The following is a 22,071-nucleotide window of genomic DNA, read 5'->3' on the forward strand; positions in this document are numbered from 1 at the left end:
CCTATTGGCCTGAACCCAGTCACATGGCTGTATCGAACTGCAGAGGATATTGGGCAATGTGGTCTACTGTTAGGTCGAGGAAGAAGAGGAAACAGGTTTTGGTGAACACCTAGCAGCCTCCACCACAATCCCTAAATGCTAATTATTCTTACACCCAGAAAAAGTCTCTGGTTTTGACTTCGTAAATCTGTTTTACACCTCACATAGAGTATGCATGTGTTTAACATTTTTTGGATTCAGTCCTTATCTTTTTGGGATACATACTGAAATATGTACCAGTGAAATGATATGATGTCATGGATGTGCTTCAAAATAATCTGGGAATAGAAAGTGAGAATACAAATGAGACAAGAATGGTCATGAGTTTTGTTGAAGCTGGGTTATTTATTATATTCTCTTTAGTTTTGTATATATTTTTAAAATTTTCCATAATAAAAAGGTTTTTTTAAAGAGTACACTAAAACTACTCTTTGCTGTCTTCCAACAGTTTTTAGAAAAAAATACATAGTAAAAACAATAAAATCCTGACCATAATAGACTACAAGATTCTCTTCAATGACATTTACTATAGGTACACTGGCTTCTTAATTTCTCTTGCTTTACCCAACTATTCCAGTCAAATAAGCTTGTCTGCAAAAGAAATGGACCGATAATAAAAGATAACGTCTGTGAGATAATAGTATAATCAAGACAGAAGAGTTACTATTCATAGGTCAGCTACTTATAGTAGGAACAGTTTAAGAAGAGTTAATTTACTGGGTAGGGTCTGTATAAAAACCACATTTGTTACGTGCATTAAATAAACATGGATTGAACATCTACTCCATGCAAGGCACTGGGCTCAGCTCTAGAAATATAATGATGAGGAGGCAGCTGTCCCTGGCTTGAGGATTGTACTTGTCAGGACGGGCTGAACTAGCTGCATAACAAACATCCCCAACTCACAGTGGCCTTGAACAACAAAGCGTATTACTCACTGTGCAAAGTTAAATGCAGGTATTCCTGGTAGCTCTCTTTTGAGGAGCAACTCAGAGATTTGGGCTCCCTCCACCTGAGTCCTCTGCCCTGTAGAAAGCAAAGAGAGAGTGTGATAGATGATCGCTCAGGATGTTTTATGGCCAGACCTGAAAGTGACAGAACTCTCCACAGTCCCACCTAGACCCAGTGTTGCTGGAAAATGTTCTCTAGCTGTGAACACAGGAAGAAGAAAACTGGATACTGGGGTAAGGGGGATGTACTCTGGAATGTTCTACCATAAAGGTGACACAGGTTTAGTGAAAACACAGACGTGCAAACAGACCCATTCTACTAAGGCATAGTAAGATCAATAATAAAGATATGAATAAGGTGCTGTGGGAACTCTGTAGAAGGAGGTAGGAATTTAAAAAACTTTCATCAGCTATTGGTATGATTTCCTCAATGTGCTTGAAACTTAATTTGCTTGGGCTACTAAATTTGTAATTCTTTTTTCCCAAAAATTACAATCCAGTTTTCCCTAACTCCTCAAAAGCAAGCACTGCTGGCAGCCTGTTTGGCAATGGTAGTCACAGAGCATGGAGGTTTATCAATACTAGTTATGTGTACTTACTAGAACATAAACTCACCTGGAATTTGGATCTCACAGCATGTAAGAATTTTAATAGGATTCATTCATACATTTGTTCAACATTTTATAAAGACTTCTGTCCCCAAAATTCAATTTACAATTTTTACAACGTTTTACAAAGACTTTGATCTCCAACCCTCCTTTGATAAATTTACAAGAATTTACACTCGCTGCAAGGATTTCTTTCCAAGGTTTTTTTAAAAGTTATTTTTCCTTGGGATAGAAAAATGTTAATTTTAGATGAGAGTAGAGGTCGTTGAGGCTCACATGTGGGGACTGTGTGTGATGGAAATGCAGGATAACAGCAGCAGCGCCTGGATTCTAATTTAGACCAGCCTGCCTCAGGCAATAGGAAAGTCATTTGTCCCTGTGTGCCCACATCACAATCTGGCACAACTGGGGGTTAGAGCCAGCGTTAAACTCTCTCTGCATACAGGATTCTAGTTTGCCATCTTAATTTATATATTCCATCCATGTGCTGATTATCCTGCACTGCCCCACCCTTTTCTAAGTGATTCTAATTAGAAAACACGCTGGAGGAACCTTGTGGGATCGCAAAACCGCTGCGATCTCCCCTTTGATCTGCCATCTGAACCAAGGACCGCGTATTGTTTCAAATTCTTCCCCAGCGCTGCAGTTGACAACTATTGGCATCTTAGAGCCTGGGGATTGCAGTAAGATGCCTGACAGGACCGGCTGCCTAAACATTTAAAGCACTCCCTCCCTCCAGACATCTCCCCCTTCCCAACGTCTCCCACAAAAAAATTACTGAAAAGGAAAGAAATCGAATGCTTTAAAAAGCTGTCAATTTCTTAATAAGATGCTTGGGTTGGTTGGGATTTTAAAGATGCTCACAACGCATCTCTAGAGCAGCAACTAGCCCTTCTTGACCCTGACACAAATAAAACCAACCCGCATACCATACCTTAACCACCGCCACGGTGGCCCGAGGAACTTTCGGAATGATGAAAGTGTATTTTTGTCTTAATCTGGGTAAGACTTGGGTGAGGTGCCTTGCGTAAAGACGTGAACTCGGAAGGTAGTTGACTTAAGAATCTTACTTCGGTTTGTAGGGATGGGGGCGGGGGGAGGGGGCGTGCCGGAGAGAAAGGTTTGTTTATTTATTTAATTTCAGTCCCCAAGCGAGAATGGAGAGGATCCATTCCGGGGACACTGGATTCCAGAATGCGAGGTGGGCTTGGAAATTTGCGAAATTTGTGAATGCCCAGGCTGAAGGCTCCGCTCACGGGGAGGAAAGGACTGGGCGGGCACAGGGGAGGAGGGAAGGAGGAAACCGAGGGGGAGGCGGAGGAACAGCAGTATAAAAGGCTCCAGCCAGAGCGAGCGCCAGCCACTCCGAGCCTCCTGGAGAAGGCGGGAGCCCGAGCAGGACGCGCCAGGGCCGCTGCGGTGATCTGAGCCCGGCACTGGACCCGGTTCTCTCTTGCATCCGAGGCGAGGACCCCTTGCCCTCTGCTCGACCCTCGAGCCCTTCCACTCGCCGGCTGCCCCCTGCAAGGCATGAGTTGCGCTCGGGAGCCCGAGGCTTCAGCGCGGTCATGAGGCGCTGGCCCGGGAGCGGCGGCTGTGCGACGGCAGCCCCCAGATCCCCTCCGGGCGCGGCGCCTCCGGGATGAGCCCCCCGACACGCGACTGCCTGAGCTGAGATTTAGCCCCAGTGCCCCACCTCCGTTCGGCGCGCCTGAGCCCGCGGGCACTCGGCCCCTGCAGCTTCCCGCCGAGACACCTGCGCCCTGGACCAGACGGACGCCCAGCGAATCGGACTCGCCTGCCTTCCCAGGCTCTACCACGCGCCGCGGGCGCCTGAGCAGAGGTGCTCAGAGAGCGGGCGGCCCACCGTGCGGGAGCGACTGTCAAGACCTTTCTGGAACGAAACTCTATCTTCCCCCCTCATACATACGCACGCCAGCTTGAGGGAGGGGCGCACAGTCGCAGACAGACACCTGGCTGGTCCGGCACCCTCTCCGTCTCCAACACCACAACTCCCAACTCCACCTTGTCAATAAAGGTTTCTAAACTCGCCCAGGCACCCCCACCCCCCGCCCCGCTACCCACAGCCCCGAGGCGCAGTGCGCACAGGGCTCGGCCCTCGCCGCCCACAGCGACCTCGGCAGCGGTGGCGCACAGCCCGGCAGGCGGACGCGGACTCTGGAGAGGCGCGCAGGTCACCTCCAGACAGTGACAGCCCCCGGGTCCCGGAGCCCCCATCCGGAGCCGGCTCACCCTAGGACTCGGCGGCGGGGCGGCGCGGCCCGCGGCCCGTAGGAGCGCAGGGAGGAGGGGAGGTGGTTCGTCGGGTGAGTGGCTCCGGGCGGCAAGGGCGGGGGAGCCAAGCGTGGAGGTAACTCTGGGCCGCCACTGAAGCCCTCCTCCTCCTCCTTCTCCTCCTCCTCCTCCTTCTCCTCCTCCTCCTCCTCCCCGCGCTCCTCTGGCGGCCGCTCCCGCTCCAGCTGCGGCGCCGCGGCCACATCTGGGGCGCCCATGTGCGCTCGGGGGCTCGGCTGCGCCCGCCCCGCCGTCGCCCCCGCTGCCCCCTGCCCGCAGGGTGGTCCCCGGCCCGGCCCGGGCCCCTGGCGGCCCGCCGTCCCCACCGCCGCCGCCGCCGCCGGGGAGCGCCGGGGTTTGCTCCGCAGCCAGCTTGGACGCCCCCGGCCCCGCCGTGGCTCCGCCGTGGTGCGGTGGCGGCGGCGGCTCCTGCTCCCCCAGCCCGGCGCGCCCCGCCGCGCCAAGGGCCAGCCCCGCGGGCTCGGGGAGCGGGGCCCCGGCGGGGGCCGAGGCGGGAGCCGCGCCGCCGGGCTCCCGGGCTCCGACTCCTCCTCCCCCGCCGCCGCCGCCGCCGCCGCCGCCCGCCGCACCGGGTCCTAAAGCCGCGCGCCTCAGGAGGATGGTACGCCTGGCGGCCGAGCTGCTGCTGCTGCTGGGGCTACTGCTGCTCACGCTGCACATCACGGTGCTGCGCGGTTCGGGAGACGCCGACGGGCCGGACGCGGCCGCGGCCAACGCCAGCCGGACGCAGCTGCAGGTGAGTGCGCTGACGGAGAGGGGCGCGCGTGGCAGCGGGGAGCCGGGTGGCGGGAGGCTGACCTAGCTAGCACCTGATGGTAGCGAGGAGGCGGGTCCCCGCCCCACCGAAGAGCATCTGTTTTGGCAGCAGTTTTGCCGGGGCCACGGATCTCCGGCTGAGACCGAGCGGGGTACGTGCCTGGAGGCTGGACCGCTTTGGAGGTCTGGCAGGCACGCTCCTCCAGGTCGTCTGTCACCAGGTACCTGAGGGTGCTAGCTTGAGATGGGCGGAGGAAGTGTGGAGTATGTCTGTGTTTGCTTTGGGGTTCTGCCACTCTTTGGTTACCCTTTTGAGACTGAGTAACGTTACTCTGGGAGGAAGGGGGAGCGGAAGGAGACTTTAGGATAAATCCCCAAACTGGGTTTAGGAGGAAGAACCCCAGTGAATCTGCCCCCTCAGAAAGCTACGCAAAGGTCAGCAAATAATTTCCCGAAGAGAATGGCCAGACATCCCCTGTTCGCCCACGTGGTCCCCATGCCTCCCTTACACCTCCCGAGCCGGGCAGAGGGCGTGGAGTCAAGCCACCGGTTGTACTTTGGCCCGGCGTTACCTGGGGCTTTTAAACTTACAGCAAAGACTTCTTCCAGCGTTCTGCCCCTGTTGAAGGTCTCCTTAGGAATGGAATTCTAATGATCTGTGCAGCTCCAAGGCAGGGGAGGGGGTCACAACTGGGGAGCGGGTAGTGGGCGTCAGACACAAGAGGAATTCTCTGGTTTCCAAATAAAGGATTGTCCAGGTAGGGATTTCCTGCCGTTGTCTTGGGAAGAAGCGGCTTTCCTTGGCTCTATCAGACGTGTGACAACTGTCAACTTGGGGCGTGGGTAGTAGTCAGCAGGGATTTTCCCAGGAAGCAGCGGGAATTCTCTCCTAAAATCTCCTCCTCAAACCAGCCCCTCTAAATCGCTTTATGTCGAGATAAGCATTATTCATTGTTCCCAAAGGGCTTTAAGACCATTGCCCCTATTAGTTCATTTCTCACATCTTTATGTAATTTGTTGCCTGAAAACTCTACTGTTGTAGAGAGAAGGAATTCACTTAAACACGTGCACAGTGCTTACCACGTGCTGGTTTTAAGTGCTTTACAGAACTTAACCGATCTAATGATGTACTATGCTGTTAATACCCTCCCCTGATAGATGCAAAAACTGAGGTTACAGACGTTAAGAAACTTGCAAGGTTTACACATTCCAAACTCTTGATTAGTTACACCATGTTTTCTCTCTGCCAGGATGTTATATAGACTAAAGCAAGGTGATCCTTACACACAAACGCAAAACCAGGAATGAAAAAGTATGCACCCCAGAGCCTAAAGTTCTTTTAAATTGGGAACATTTCTGAAAATGTCCTAACTTTATGAGGCCCTCTTCTCTTCTCCTGTGGGCAAACAGGTACAGTGACAGCCTGACAGGGTTCCTTTGGGGAAATTGAAGACACCCCATTCTGTAGATGATTGTACACTGACCCACTCTAACACTGTAAGAACAATTCCTAATATCTTCGAGATTTCTGGAAGTCACATTTTATACATGATGCTTTCTTTCCTCGTGGACTCATGAAAAGCTGTAAAAATGATGTTCTATGGAAAAGTAAATTTGGCAGTTTCCTTTATGAGGTGTTTGCTATCATTAGAATAACCTAGGCTTGGCCTTTTCCGTTTGACTGGTAAGGTGATGAGAGAAGCAGCTGGTGGAAGTGGCAACTGCAAAGGGGAAGTGGATTAAATTCTCAAAAGAGCCTGTGGCTGAAGAACTGTCCCAAGAGGGCAGAAGAAACGGGGCATTTAGAAAGAGTAACGCTCCTAGGAGTATCTTGGGTCCCAAGTAGCTGCCAATCCATCAGCTTTCAGCTTGTTTTGTAATCGTGTTTGGTTATCCTGTCCACTCAATGAACTTATTCAAGCAGAATGATGTTTAACAGTTTAGTTCATAATTTTACTCTCTTTTGTAATTTGTTACTATAAAAGTTGTATATTCTTCCTGACTAAAGTTATTTCTTTGGCCCTCTGACTCTCCAAAGATATTATGATTCAAATGGAGAGAATATATTCCTTCAAGTGAGGAGGTCTGCAAAAGACATTTATTAGTTTATCGTTTTCAGGGCCCAGGATGTGAATTAGCTAGTAGCAGGTGTATTTGAAAACAAAACTGTGGATACCATATTCCTTCTGTTTACCGGTCATGTGTAACCTATCTTTTTTTTTTTTTCTTCTGCTTCATTGGGTCTTTGTTGCGGTGAACAGGATTCTCATTGTGGTGGCTTCTCTTGTTGTGGAGCATGGGCTCTAGGCGCATGGGCTTCAGTAGTTGTGGTGCTCAGGCTCAGTAGTTGTGGCCCGCAGGCTCAAGAGCACAGGCTCAGTAGTTGTGGCACCCGGGCTTAGTTGCTCCATGACATGTGGGATTTTCCCGGACCAGGGATTGAACACGTGTCCCCTGCATTGGCAGGTGGATTCCTAACCACTGCGCCACCAGGGAAGTCATAACCTATCTTAACTAACTACATTTAAACTTAAGTTTGCTGCCTCTGGGGTATCTTAAGCCGCTAAAATCATTCTTTGTAACCAGAAAGTTCATCAATCCTTATATTACATTATTTGTGTTGTTATCTCTGCTTAAAATACTCTGAAATATGAGGTTGGAGTCAGAAATACACAATGGTAGCTTTCTTTTCCCAAACCGTAGTATATTTGGGAACATGTAAAAGAGAATGCACCTTTATTAGAGATCTGGCATATCGAGGGCACCCAATAAAATAGTAAGAATAACAATAGTAGCTAAGATTTGTCAAGTGCCTTTTATGTGTCAGACACTGTTCTTAGCACTTTTCATATATTTTCTTTTTAAATCCTCACAAAAATCTCGTGAATTAGGCATTATCGTTATCCCTGTTTCAAATGAAAAAACTGAGGTTGGGTAACTTGCCCACAGTTGCAGAGCCAGAAGCTGCTTAATTTGTTGTTGTTATTTTATAAGTGTAAAAATCTTTGAAGAATATTTGTATTCCAAGTTCTTGAGAAAGTCATCCTGCTGGCTACAAAAGAGAAAAAGTCTTTTAACAATTTACATTTTCTTTCTTTTTTTTTTTTCAGGGCTTAGGTTTTTGGGGTTTTTTAAATTAATTTATTAATTAATTTATTTTTATTTTTGGCTGTATTGGGTCTTCGTTGCTGTACTCGGGCTTTCTCTAGTTGTGGCGAGCGGGGGCTTCTCATTTGCGGTGGCTTCTCTTGTTGTGGCGCACAAGCTCTAGGTGAGTGGACTTTAGTAGCTGTGGCTCGCAGGCTCAAGAGCGCAGGCTCAGTAGTTGTGGAGCCCGGGCTTAGTTGCTGGGCGGCATGTGGGATCTTCCCAGACCAGGGCTCAAACGCGTGTCCCCTGTGTTGGCAGGCGGATTCTAACCACTGCACCACCAGGGAAGTCCCTAACAATCTACATTTTCAAATACATCTTGACAGTCTTATTGTGTCAAATATGAACGTATCTATCTATCTATCTAAATTATATACACATACATAAACACACATATATAAACATGATCTAACATGATTTTTTTGGTAGTTTCAACATAGTGGGAGATATGTTTTTTGACTCTGTAAGTGACTGTCCCTGTACTGTTAGGTATACTGTTATGAGGTGGTAGGAAAATGCTTTGAACACACTATTTCCAGTGGTTATGTGGCTCATAAGAATAATAAATAATGATGTTAGTCTTTGTACTGTTTTCGGTATTTTAAAACATCTAATAAGGAATTTTACAGTGGTCTGCAACAGCTGTATAAAAATGCACAAAAAATCAACTTTTTTCACTTTTGAATGAAATCTTATCTCCTCTGGTGTCATGTTGATCAGATACTCAGCTTAGTTCTTTCATATGTCTTTAACTGATAATAGTAAGAAAACAATTAAATATAATAAAAAAGCAGTCTGGAAGACAGAATATCCCAAAATATAGAACCACAGGCAATGATAAGAATAATGATAATAATAGTATCTCTTTTACTTGAAATTCACATGAGTGTCTCTCTACTAAATCTCAGATTCAGAAGCATGAATTTCTACAGATTTTGCATAATAAAGCTAGAACTCATTAAAACAATGAGATTTAAGGAAGTGTTAGAAATCATCACATTGATCATTTTTATGATAACATTAAAGCAAACCAAACTCTGAAATGTAACTAAATGTCTTTGTTCTCTAATTCCTAACTACCATCTTTATCAGTACATTTCTCTTTCATCCCTCTACTTGCCTTCAACAAAACTGCTCAGCATCTTGTACTCACTGATTCAGACTCACGAGTTGATCTGAGCTATTAATAGCAGTAAAAGCAAAAGCAACATTTATTTGTACTTAATGCTACTGAGTTTCCTTACAATGACCCTTTGAGATAGATAGTATTTATATACCCATTTCACAGATGATGAAATTGAGACCTGGAGAGATTTGAGTAACTTGCCCAAGGCCACACAACCATGGTTGGCAGGGCCAGGATTCAGACCCAGGGAGGCTGGAATTCTTGTTCCAGTTCATCAACAAGATGCCTCCAGCTCTGATACAAGTCAACAGCCATTGTGTTTCTCACTTCATGACTTGGCTTGCCCATTTTCCAGGCAGGCTGTCTACTTTTATCTCAGGTATTCTTTACAAATTATGAATAACTGTCCCACTTAGCTATTGCTATATAACAAACCATCCCAAAGCACAGTGGCTTAAAACAATCACATTTTATTTGCTCATGACTTTGTGTGTCAGCAGTTTACTCTGGGCTCAGCTGGGTGCTTCTTCTGCTGATCTTACTTAGGATTATTCATGTGGCTATAGCTTTCTGTTGGTTTGACATGGGCTAGATGGTCTAAAAGGGCCTCACTCCAGACACTATAAAACTCTTAAAGGAAAACATAGGCAGAACACTCTATGACATAAATCACAGCAAGATCCTTTTTGAACCACCCCCTAGAGAAATGGAAATAAAAACAAAAATACACAAATGGGACCTAATGAAACTTAAAAGCTTTTGCACAGCAAAGGAAACCATAAACAAGACGAAAAGACAACCCTCAGAATGGGAGAAAATATTTGCAAATGAAGCAACTGACAAAGGGTTAATCTCCAAAATTTACAAGCAGCTCATGCAGCTCAATATCAAAAAACAAACAAACAACCCAATCCAAAAATGGGCAGAAGACCTAAATAGACATTTCTCCAAAGAAGACATACAGGTTGCCAACAAACACATGAAAGGATGCTCAACACTACTAATCATTAGAGAAATACAAATCAAAACTACAATGAGGTATCACCTCACACCAGTCAGAATGGCCATCATCAAAAAATCTACAAACAATAAATGCTAGAGAGGGTGTGGAGAAAACGGAACCCTCCTGCACTGTTGGTGGGAATGTAAATTGACACAGCCACTATGGACAACAGTATGGAGGTTCCTTAAAAAACTAAAAATAGAACTACCATATGACCCAGCAATCCCACTACTGGACATATACCCTGAGAAAACCATAATTCAAAAAGAGTCATGTACCACGGTGTTCATCGAAGCTCTATTTACAATAGCCAGGACATGGAAGCAACCTAAGTGTCCATCAACAGATAAATGGATAAAGAAGATGTGGCACATATATAAATGGAATATTACTCAGCCGTAAAAAGGAATGAACTTGAGTTATTTGTAGTAAAGTGGATGCACCTAGAGTCTGTCCTACAGAGTGAAGTAAGTCAGAAAGAGAAAAACAAATACCGTATGCTAACACATATGTATGGATCTAAAAATAACAATGGTTCTGACAAACCTCGGGGTGGGACAGGAATAAAGACGCAGACGTAGAGAATGCACTTGAGGACACGGGGAGGGGAAGGGTAAGCTGGGACGAAGTGAGAGTGGCATGGACATATATACACTACCAAATATAAAATAGCTAGCTAGTGGGAAGCAGCCACATAGCACAGGGAGATCAGCTCAGTGCTGTGTGACCACCTAGAGGGGTGGGATAGGGAGGGGAGAGGGAGATGCAAGAGAGAGGAGATATGGGGATATATGTATATGTATAGCTGATTCACTTTGTTATAAAGCAGAAACTAACACACCATTGTAAAGCAATTATACTCCAATAAAGATGTTAAAAAAATAAAATAAAAAATAAAATAAAAGGGCCTCACTCATATGTTTGGTGGTTGGTGCTGGCTGTTACCTATGCTCTCTCTTCATCCTCAAGGAATTTATTCCACATGTCTTTACATGGTGGACTCAGAGCAGCAAGAGAGTAAAGCAGAAATTGCAAGGCCTCTTGATGAACTTGTACAACTTCAGCCACATTCTACTGGCCAAACATATCACTTGGTCAGCTCAGATTCTAGAGGACCAGAAATAGACTCCTCTTGATGGGAGAACCAGCAAAATAACATTGCAAAAGAGTGTGTATTCAGGGATGGGAGGAGTCATTGTGGCTGTCTTTGCAAAATAACTACCATACTGACCTTTTATCTCATATAATTTGCAAATGTTGAACCAATCTTTCACTCATTTTTCAACATTGTTTATGCTACTTTTGGCCATGCACAAACCTTCCACTCTAAATATAATCAAATCTGAATCATTTCCATTATGACTTTTTGTTTTCTTGCCTTACTTGAGAAAGGGTTACTCAAATAAGGATTGTCAAAATCTTTAAATATATTTTGTTCTAACAGTTTTATAGTGTTTTGTTGTTGTTGTTGTTTAGAACTACAATCTACTTTCAAGTTATTTGTGAGTTTTAGGTTTAAGATAAAAATATAACTTTGGTTTTTGTCCAAGTGAGTAGCCACTTCTCCTATCATATTTGGTAAATACTCCATTGTATATTTGTTGGTACAAAATACCAGTTTTATCACATATTAAAATTTTCACATATATGTTAGTCTATTTCTTGACCTTCATTTTTCTATTCATGTACAAACACCACACTCTTTTATTTCATGTAGCTTCACGGTATTTTTTAATTGGGCAAATGCCCTGTAATTAACATTCTTTTTCTTAGAAATTTTTATAAAATGTTTTCTTTCAAACAGACTTTAGAATTATTTTGTTTAAAAATTCATTGAGCTTTTAATAGGAATTGCTATATATATTGGGGGGAGTAAGTTTAGAAGAATTGAGAATTTTATAATACTTAATCCTCTCATTAAGGACATGGTTAAGGTATCTATTTCTTGAGTAAAGTTTTAGAATTTTCTTCATCTTTTCACATTTCTTTTGACAAGCTGTTTTCTAGGTTTGATTGCTATTGTGAATTTTCTGTTTTATTTTCTGTTATATTCTCCAATTTGTTAGTTCCAGGATCCAGGAAAGCTATACTTAGCAGTATATGCTTACATTTTTCTTGGTGTGTACATGAGAGCTAACAGTATCCATTTCAGTAGTGATATCATTATAGTTCCATGGCATTAATTGAAAACCCTTCTTTTTCCACTTTTGCACTTTAAATAATAAGAATTATCTGTTTCTTATAAGATTGTTAGAATTCACTCATTTTAGCTGTCTTGGGCTTGGTACCTCTTTGGTTGAGATCTCTGATTAATGTTCCATGTTATTCCATGGTCAATAGCCTATTCAGATACTATAACTTTTCTCTAGTCATTTTTGATAATTTATATCTTCTCAGAAAATCATACATTTTATGGGATTTTTACTTTATCAGTATAAAGTTTGTATGTAATACAAGCATATTTTGAAACTATTTCATGACTGCATATTGTTTATGATGTACAGTCTTAAATCTCTTTATAAGACCTGTCAGATCAAGGTGGTTAATTATATTATGAAAACCCTTCAAATCTTCATTTATTTATTGTTTAGTTAATCTGCTGATTCCTCAAAAAATTTAATTGCATTCTGACACTACCATTGTGGATTTGTTTGTTTCTCCTTATTATCCCCTTAATTTTTGCTTTACCTGTTTAGAATCCATGGTGTTAGGATGTAAAATGTCTTTTTTTTTACGGTTATATTTTTATCAAGGTGAAATTCCTTTATATATATCTTTTTATTGACATTTGTCTTGAACACTTCTTTTTGTTTGATAGTAATTTTGCATCTCCTGCTTATTTTTTTTCTCTTGCCATTAATTATGTGTCTTTTACCAACATTTATTTTCAACTTTTCTCTGCCTTTTTTGTTTGAATGTCTCTCTCTCTTTTTTTTTTTTTTTTTTTTGCGGTACACGGGCCTGTCACTATTGTGGCCTCTCCCGTTGCGGAGCACAGGCTCCAGACGTGCAGGCTCAGCGGCCATGGCCCACGGGCCCAGCCACTCCGCAGCATGTGGGATCTTCCCAGACTGGGGCATGAACCCATGTCCCCTGCATCAGCAGGCAGACTCTCAACCACTGCGCCACCAGGGAAGCCCCTGTCTCTCTTATTAATAACCAATAGCCAAATTTTCTTTTGCCATGTAATAGGTCAATGAATATAACCCATTTATATTTATTGTGATTACTAATAGATTTGAAGGTGTATTTTCAATTTTGGTGTTTTCAAATTTCCAATTTTCTTCATTTTGCCTCCCACCTTCCAATTTATTATCTCTCACTTTGGCAAGAGAGTTAGCCTATGTCTAAATTTCCTCATCTGTAAAATAGGTATACAAAGACTATTTCCCAGTGTTGTTGTAAGGATTAAAACGCTGAATGCATGTAAGTGCTCTGTTAGAACTTGGCACTTAAACATTTAATAAGTATTTAAATATTATTTACTTTGCTCATTACCCCTCAAGTTTGGAAATTGTTCTATTTCTCTAACTTAACATTTTAACAAACAGATTTGAACTTACACTTTTCTATCAATGCTGAGAGTCAGTCAATATTTATAATCTAAACCTCCCCCAAACAAAATTCTAACATGCTTTTTTTTTCTTTTGTCTCTCTCTCTCAAATTTTAATCACATTATCTGAACATTTAGTGCTAGATCACTCCTTCTTCTTTGTTTCTTTTTTTCTTCCTTTTTTCTTTCATCCTTTTTCATTATATCTATCTTAGGAACAATTTCTTAGCAGTAGTATATTCTCCCAATAATTATTTAGACTTAACTATAAGAATTATTTATTTATTTATTTATTTATCTGCTGCTGCTTCTGGAATCTCATATTCTCATCTTTTATTTTGCTGGAATACATTCTCAAAAAGTTCTCTCAGAAAGGTTTTATCAAAGGATAAACTCTCTGAGATCCTAAATTTTTAAGCACATCTTTATTTGCTTCTCACATTTAAATGCTAATTTGGCAGTTGGCTATGTTCTATCTTGTTTCCCCTTAGAATTTTGAAGATATAATGCATTTTTTTTACACTGTTTCATATTTCAGTGAAAAGTCTGATGCTATTTCTTTGCAGGTGATTTTTTTTAAGTGGAAGACTTTAGGATTTTTCTCTTTATTCACAATGTTCAGAAATTTTATCTGTTTGTGTTTAGATTTAAGGCTTTAGTTGTTAGTCCTGTTCAGCACTTGGTGGACCCTTTCAATCTGAATCCTCAAGGTTGTCTTCAGCTTAAGAATATTTCTTCAGTAATTTCTTTGCTTATTTCCAATATCCTTGTCCTCTCCTTCTGGAACTCCTATTAGACTTCGATACTAATATTGGGATTTCAAGATCTATCAGTCTTACATGTCTCAATTTTTTTCTCTTGTAGTTTTATCTCTTTGCATTTTTATAATGTGTTTTATGTCTTAGCTTAATCTTCCAGCTTTTGCCACCCTAGTGCTAGGTTTTTCACTCTTTATCAGTTTCCTGTCCTCATCCTTTTCACCCAGCTTCTATAGCTTCTTCTCTTTTCTTCCCTTCTTTTCTCTTCCTTCACCGTCCCCCTCCTCTCCTCCTCTTCTTTTTTCTCTCTTTACATTTTTAAAAGTTTTTAAATTATGAATAATTTACATATAATAAAATGAATGTATCTTAAAGATTCAGTTCCAGTTTTTCACAATTATATATACCTATGTAGCACCACCAAAATTAGAATATAGAATATCTCTATCATCCCAGAAAGTCTTCTAGTGCACCTTTGTATGCAATTTACTCCTCCCACAGGCAACCAGTCTCTGACTCCTATCACCATGGATTAGTTTACCTCTTCTAAATCTTCATGTAGATAGAATCATACTGTGTGCATTTGTGTGTGTGTGTATGTGTGTGTGTCTGGGCTTCCTTTTCTTAATGTAGTATTTTTGACATTCATTCACATTGCTGTATACATCAGCAGATTTCTCTTCTTTATTGTTGAGTGGTATTCTATTGTATGAGTATGCCACAATTTATTTATCCATTTCCCCATTGATGGACATTTGGGTTGTTTCTAATGGTTTGGATATTATAAATAAGATTATGTTAATTTTCTTGTACAAACCTTTCTGTGGACATAGGTTTTTATTTCTTGTGAGTAAATACCTGCTAGTGAAACTGACACAGGCTCAGTTCTTTATATTATTATGGGAATTCCTCTAAAGAAACTCATTTTTTTGGTGATCTTTCTCTCACTTTCTCAGCTCTGTAATGTTTCACTTTCAATTGGTTACCATTGGTTTCATATCTACCAGAAATCATTCCTTCTTCTGTAGATGTTCCCCTCTCAGCTTTCCACTTCTGTTGGGGATTTATTTTCATATTTCATCTCCCTTTTCAGCAGAATTTGGAGAAGGAAAAGAAGTAAACAAAAATGCTTAGTCTGCTACCTTGACCAGAAACACTATAATTTTACTCTTTACTTTTATTTTCCTTATACAAACCAGAAGAAATTTCTATTATTTGTGCAGCTGCTTCATTCATTCTTTTCCAGCCATGTTCTAAAAGGCATTGATTTTTGAGGCCTGGGGACACCCTCAGAAGTCATGAGAGCTATCCATTCAGTAAAGAAGAATCTATTGTGGTTTTAAAGCCTCCAAAGGAAAGAATCCCACTTGTATTGATTTGGCCAAAAAGTTCATTTGGGTTTTTGGAAAAACCCGAGCAAACTTTTTGGCCAACCCAGTACCGGTACAAGTACTTTTTAACAACCTTCAATGACAGAACATTTTTTTTCTCTGATGTGTCCTTTAAATATTTTATGATACATCTTAATTTCATGTTTGCTTATTTTCTTCCCACTATTCATTCACTTTTCAAGAAACATCTCATGCAGGACTTGAAGATTATTATTTAATAGTTCCTCTGTCTTCTCCAGATTTGATTATCTCAGTTTTTTAATTTGTCTTCACTGATCTTATTTTACAATGTTTTAATGGTTTCTGTGGTCCTCTTATTTCTCTCTCATCTGAGAACATCTTTCTTCTGCAATCCTTGGCTCAAGATTTTATGATTTATAAAGAAAAGGATGGTGATGAAGCCCCTTTCTTCAGTGACAGCTAAGGGTGTCCCTCTGTCTATACTCATCCCCCCAAAGACAGAAGATTATTTAGGGAGTGGGAATGGGGTTGTCCATTTAATTCCTGGGATTGTATGCAATGATGTTAAAGAAATAGCAACGGAGTGTGTTACTGAAAAAGTCTCATTTTGCCTTTCATTTAAACTTTGTCTGTACTCCTCTTCCATAAGAACTTCATAAGAAGCCCTGAACATAAAAGATATAAAGCTTAATTTCTTTCTTTCTGTGGTGTATCAGTGCAAAGGTTGGATGGGGCACAATGCGAATAAAATAAAGCCAACATGCTAGTGCCCAGTGTTCCACTTGGGATTAAGCACTCATGGCCCACTCTAGTCACTGGCTTGATAACATAAACTTATGGCTCTCTACCTTCCCTACCCTCTTTCCCTTTCTCCTACCAGAGCTTCCTGGGGGCATCTCCCAAGTATACCACGTCCTCTTTGTCCCAGGGTTTGATTCTGGGAGAACCCAAACTAAAAAAAAAAACACTACTCAAACATTTGCCATGGGAACATGGCCATTTCTCTAGGTAGTGATGACGTAGGAAAGGTACAGGGTGGAGTTTCCATGAGGCACCTGCTGCTTCTTGTCACTGTTAACAAAGCTGAAGTCTGTTAGCCTCAGAAACGGAGGTGCTGCAGCAGCAACAGAATCAGGTTATGCCATCTTCTCCCAGAGCAGCTGGGAAGAGAGGAATTCCAAAATTGTAGGAATGGGAAAGTTCAGGCCTAGGGAAAGCCTACGAATTGCTGGTGTTTAGAGAGATGACTGTTGTTTTTCTCCTGAGAGCCTCGTCCCGTGCTTGTTTGCTATTTTAAGTGGGAGGATGAGCGACAATGGGAAGTCATCAATGATGTGTGGGACTGTCTTCTAATGCCTAAAAAAGGCAGAGGCCAGGGTGCTTTGATAAATGTAGCTTTGCATCAACTCCCCAGGCACAGACCAGCATGTGTCACTGGAAAGTTGTTTCTGTAAACTGAGTAGAAGTAAAAACAGTAGGTTAACTCCCCCTTCTTCCTGTTGACCTGACCCATGCACATTTTAGTAAACCAAGTCATCTCACAGAGAGCATTGTCTGTGGCTGATATACCTCCATTAGAGAGCAACACCCCTGGGCCCCCTGAAAGGAACAGTGCTTCAGGGCCAATGGAATAGGAGAATTCCAGCTTCAAGTTTGGGGCTCTGGGATGCCAGATTCACAGTTTGGGGCAACCCGATCCCCAGATGTGCACCAGAAGTGACCTGGAAAAAAGAAGGTCAACTGTGAATCCAAGAGGCTACTTCCTACTGGATACCTCATCTCTATTTTTTAAAATAACAAGGTGTGGCTAGAACCTATATGAAGGATACAGGGAGGCTAGAAATGATGTCATAGGCCACCCAGATGTTATCTTACTCCCACCAGCATGCAGAGAGAGTATTCATGCCAAAGCCAACGAAACAAATAAAACACATGCCTTGGCTCCCAGCCACCTCTTAGAGATAGCGATGGGGAGACAATGAGGGGGAAAATAGCAGTTGTGTTACTATTTTTTTAAATACAGCTTTACTGAGGTATAATTGATATACAATGAACTGTGCATATTTAAAGTGAATAGTCTGAGGAGTTGACACCTGTGAAACCATCACTACCATCAAGATGATGAATAAATCTACCATCTCCAAAAGCTTCCTTGTGCTCCTTGGGGATTTCTCCTTCATTCCCCAGAAATCTCTACCACTGATCTGCCTTCTGTCATTATAGATCAGTTTTTGCATTTCCTAGAGTTTTATATAAGTAGACTCATACAGAATGTACAGTACAGTGAGCTCCTTTGCTCACCATAATGAATTTGGGATTCATCCATGTTGTTTGATGCATAAGAGTTTGATCCTTTTATTGCCAGTTATTGTTCCATTGTATGCACATACAATACACTTTTCCATTCACCCAATGAAGCACATTTAGGTTGTTTCCAACTTGGGCCTATTAAAATAAAGATGCTACCAACGTTCAGGTATAAGTCCATGCATGAATATATGCTTTCATTTCTTTTGTGTGAATACTTAAGAGCAGAATGGCTGGTTGTATGTTTAGCTTATTAAAAATTGTGGCAATCTTTTAAAGGTACTCACATAGCATGTTTAAGATCTACAACAACCAAAGACACTGTTAGAAAACTTCAGAGAATTTGGAAGTTGAGTCTCAGGATGACATCTTCCTACAGCTAATACATAGGTGTATAATCTGTAATATATTATGAAACGCTGAAGGAAGGGCTGGAAATCTGGTATTGGTTATGAGCCCAAATTAATTGGAAGCCAGGTTTATTGCTGGGAACCTTCAACTTCCAGGAGGGGCAAAAATTACAAAGGGGAGATCTCATTAGGTGTTCCTAATCCTTAGCCCATGAAACAGGCTGCAGAAATGTTAACATGAGCTGACCCCCTGACCACACTAGACAGGAGGAGAGTGATGATTATTAGAAACCCACAGAGGATTCTCACTGGAGGGCAAGAACTGTCCTTCCCTTACACTTAAGGTGGCTCATCCACTGCCCCGAGTTCACCAGGTGCAGTTGTGACCCGCAGGTACAGGTGAGAAGCTCGGGATGACTTCTCCGCACTTGCACCCATGGTGTGGTCCATGGAGTAGCAGCGGCAGCATCTCCTGGGAACTTGTTAGAAAATAAGAATCTCAGGCCTCACCCAGAACAACTGGATCAAGATATGCAATTTAATCAGGGTCCCAGGTGAAACATATACACAGTTTAAGAAGCACTGCTTGAGATGCATGCTTTTCTTGCAAGTTACAAGTCCCAGAAAGCACTCAGTACAGATCAGGTATTATTTAGCTATTATCCAATTATGCTTCACAACAAACTATCCCAAAACTCAGTGGCCTGTAACAATAAACACATGTTCTCACGCTTGTGGATCTATGGGTGGCTGGGGTTCAGTAGATCTAGGCGGGCTGGGTTTCAGGCTGAGGTTTGGGTCTGGGTTTCTTCCGTGCATCTCCCAGATTCCTGCAACCAGCAGGCTACCTGTCCTGCATTTCTCTCACAGTGATGAAAAATCACAGAAAGGCAGAGGCAAACCCAATGGACAAGCACACCCCAGCCTTTGCTTGGGTCACACCTATTAGCATCCCATCAGCCAAAACTAGTCACAAGGCCCAATAAAGTGGCCAAAGGCATGGGCTTTGGATTTGTTTCAACTCAACATCTGCTTCTTATGTGCGTGCCCTTAGGCAAAATTCTCACACTTCTCTGGGCTTCTGTGTCCTATTCAGAAAAATGGGATAATGAAAGTTATATCCCTGGGAGTTTATGTTGTAAGGACCATCCTTGGTGAATAAGAATGGTTTAACTCATGGATGCTGGTATTACAGAGCAGTGAAACCTTGGACAAGTCACTTCAACTCTTTGCATTTCATTTTCCTTATCTGAAAATAGACATCCTAAAAAAATAAAATAAGAAAATTAAAAGAGACATCCTGGGCTTCCCTGGTGGCACAGTGGTTGAGAGTCTGCCTGCCAATGCAGGGGACACGGGTTCGTGCCCCGGTCTGCGAAGATCCCACATGCCACGGAGGGGCTAGGCCCGTGAGCCACGGCCGCTGAGCCTGCACATCCGGAGCCTGTGCTCCGCAACGGGAGAGGCCACAACAGTGAGAGGCCCGCGTACCGCAAAAAAAAAAAAAAAAAAAAAAAGAGACATCCTAATGGGATAATTCTACTGATTTATGAACTTCACCTTCAAACCTGGTGATAATGATGGTGATGGTGCTACAAAAGGTAACGTTGAGCGTTCGTTCTGTGCCAAGCACTGATGTAAGAACTTTAACTGTATTTGCACCTTTCATTCTCATTATAGCCCAATGAAGATTGTCCTCAGTTTGCAGCTGAAGAAGCTGAGGCAGAGCAATGTCAGGAAATCAAGGTTTAATGACTGATTGTTCTGAGCACCTCCTATGCAGGGAAACATATCACAGAAGGGATGCCGTCCAGGCTGGCTCCACGTGCTGACCCACATGGTGCCTCATGCCAATCAGCGATGCTTCTAAAAAGGTTATTCCTGGCTTCTTCTCTCATGTGGGAGAAGGAAAGGAAAGAGCAGGGACAGCTAAGGAGAAGAGACTGGGAAAGAGCTGGCCTCCTGGTTAAACAGCCCCTCTTCCCACCCCGCCCACCATGTGGCCACGTCCAAGTCCACGTCCCGGGAAGCGGATGCCGGATGGACATGCGAACATCTCCAGTGGGAGCCAACCATGGCCCAAGGCTGTGTTGTGGAGCTGCTCAGCCTGACTGGGCTGAAGTCGAGCCGAGGGGAAGGGTGGGGCCCAAAGGACCCTGCCTCTGAGAAATCAGACCCAGAAAGGCCATGGGTTGCTCTGTCAGCACTGGATTCCACCAAAGGTTGTTTCTGAGTCAAGATACACACGTCCCTCTCTTTCCATCTTCCTTCTGAATGGTTTCTCTTGTGCAGTGTTACTGCTTAAGAATCATGTGTTCCATGGTAGGGATGGAACCATGGCCACAAGTATGTTATTCATCACCCACTGAGCTTTAACAATTGAAGCTTGCAACCACTTTCCCTGATGAAGGGGCACCGTTTCCTACCTTCCTTTCCCAGACATAACAAGAGAAACAGGACATGCCTGGGGACAGGAGTTTCACAAGCTCTCTGAGCTGTATATTCTGCTTTCTAATTATGGTTGCTGGCCAGGAGAATCTCTTCCTTGTGACTAATCAGATTTTCCCTTTCCTCAGTGTGTCACCAAGTCTATTTCCTCAAGGTCTTCTGAGGAACAAGTGGTCAGGGTTTTTTTAATGTTTCCCATAGTTGAGAGAAGTATCATATTTCCTTTTCTGGTTATGGCATTACATTGCTAATATCGGATCAGCTTGTGGGTGACTCTGGTTCTAGATATTTCTCTGTCATTCTTCCCAAGTCTCTGACTGCCCTGTACCCCCAGTGAATTTTATCCTTTCTTTTGCTTTGGTTCTGACAGAACTTGTCTCATACTTTGGATGTGTTCGATAACACTCTCTCTCTTCTCCCTTTGCTCCCCAAATGTTGAGTTGGGACCAGTCTCATTTCAACGCTCTTAATAGCTTATTAATTTTGTGATTGTCACAGATTTGAGCACTGACTGGGTAGATCGCTAAAATAGAAAAAATAACTTTTAATACCATATGACCGATAGAAATGTGAAATCACTATATTATCCCACCAGAATGGCAAATTGAAAACAAAAACAAAAACTGAAGACACCAGATGCTGGCAAGAATGTGGAGCACCCACAGCAAATATAAACTGATATGAACACATTAGAAAATTGTTTTTCCAGAGTAAGACAGAATATATACATACCCTCTGACCCAGCAATCCAATCCTGGGTATATACCCAATAGAAATGTAGTCATCTGTGGACTTAAAAACTGGAAAAAGAATGCTCATAACAGTGCTAGTTAAAATAGCCCCAAACTAGAAACATCCAAAATGCCAATCAACAGTAGAATGGATAGTAAGGCAGTAAGTGTAAACACTGGGAAAGAGCAAACAACTGCACACAACATGTACAACTTCACAAATGTAGTGCCGAGTGGAAGAAGCCAGCCACAAAAGAGTACATGCAGGATAATTCTGTTTATGTTGAATAACCAGGAAAAGCTAATCTATGCTATTGGAAGAGAGGGCACCGGCTTCCTTGCCAAGGAAGTAACTAGAAGGGAGTACAAGGGGGCCATCTGGGTGCTGGTGATGTTCTGTTTCTTGATCTGAGTGTTGGTTACACAGGTGTGTTCAGTTTGTGAAATCTCATTGAGCTGTATGGTTATATATGTGCATTTTTCCATATGTATATCATACTTCAATTAAAAATACAGCAAAGAATGCAGCAGGCAGGGTAGATAGTAGAGAAGAGATGGCCATTTTTCACTGAGAAAGGCACCCGGTAGCCTGGAGTCCACTCCCTGTGCTCCCTCATGTGTGC

General features: G+C 42.8%; 1 protein-coding gene across 1 annotated transcript in view; it reads left to right on the forward strand.

Moving 5' to 3' along the window:
* Positions 1-4,371: 4,371 nt before the first annotated feature.
* Positions 4,372-22,071, forward strand: part of ISM1 (isthmin 1) — a 78,803-nt gene continuing 61,103 nt past the window's right edge. Inside the window, exon 1 of the mRNA XM_082645297.1 lies at positions 4,372-4,649. Within this exon, the coding sequence (XP_082501423.1) occupies positions 4,512-4,649 (138 nt within the window). The 5' untranslated portion in view covers positions 4,372-4,511. The remainder of the gene's footprint in view (positions 4,650-22,071) is intronic.

The sequence above is a fragment of the Mesoplodon mirus genome (assembly GCF_964341445.2).
Source record: "Mesoplodon mirus genome assembly, chromosome: 15".
NCBI classification, from domain to species: Eukaryota; Metazoa; Chordata; class Mammalia; order Artiodactyla; family Ziphiidae; genus Mesoplodon; species Mesoplodon mirus.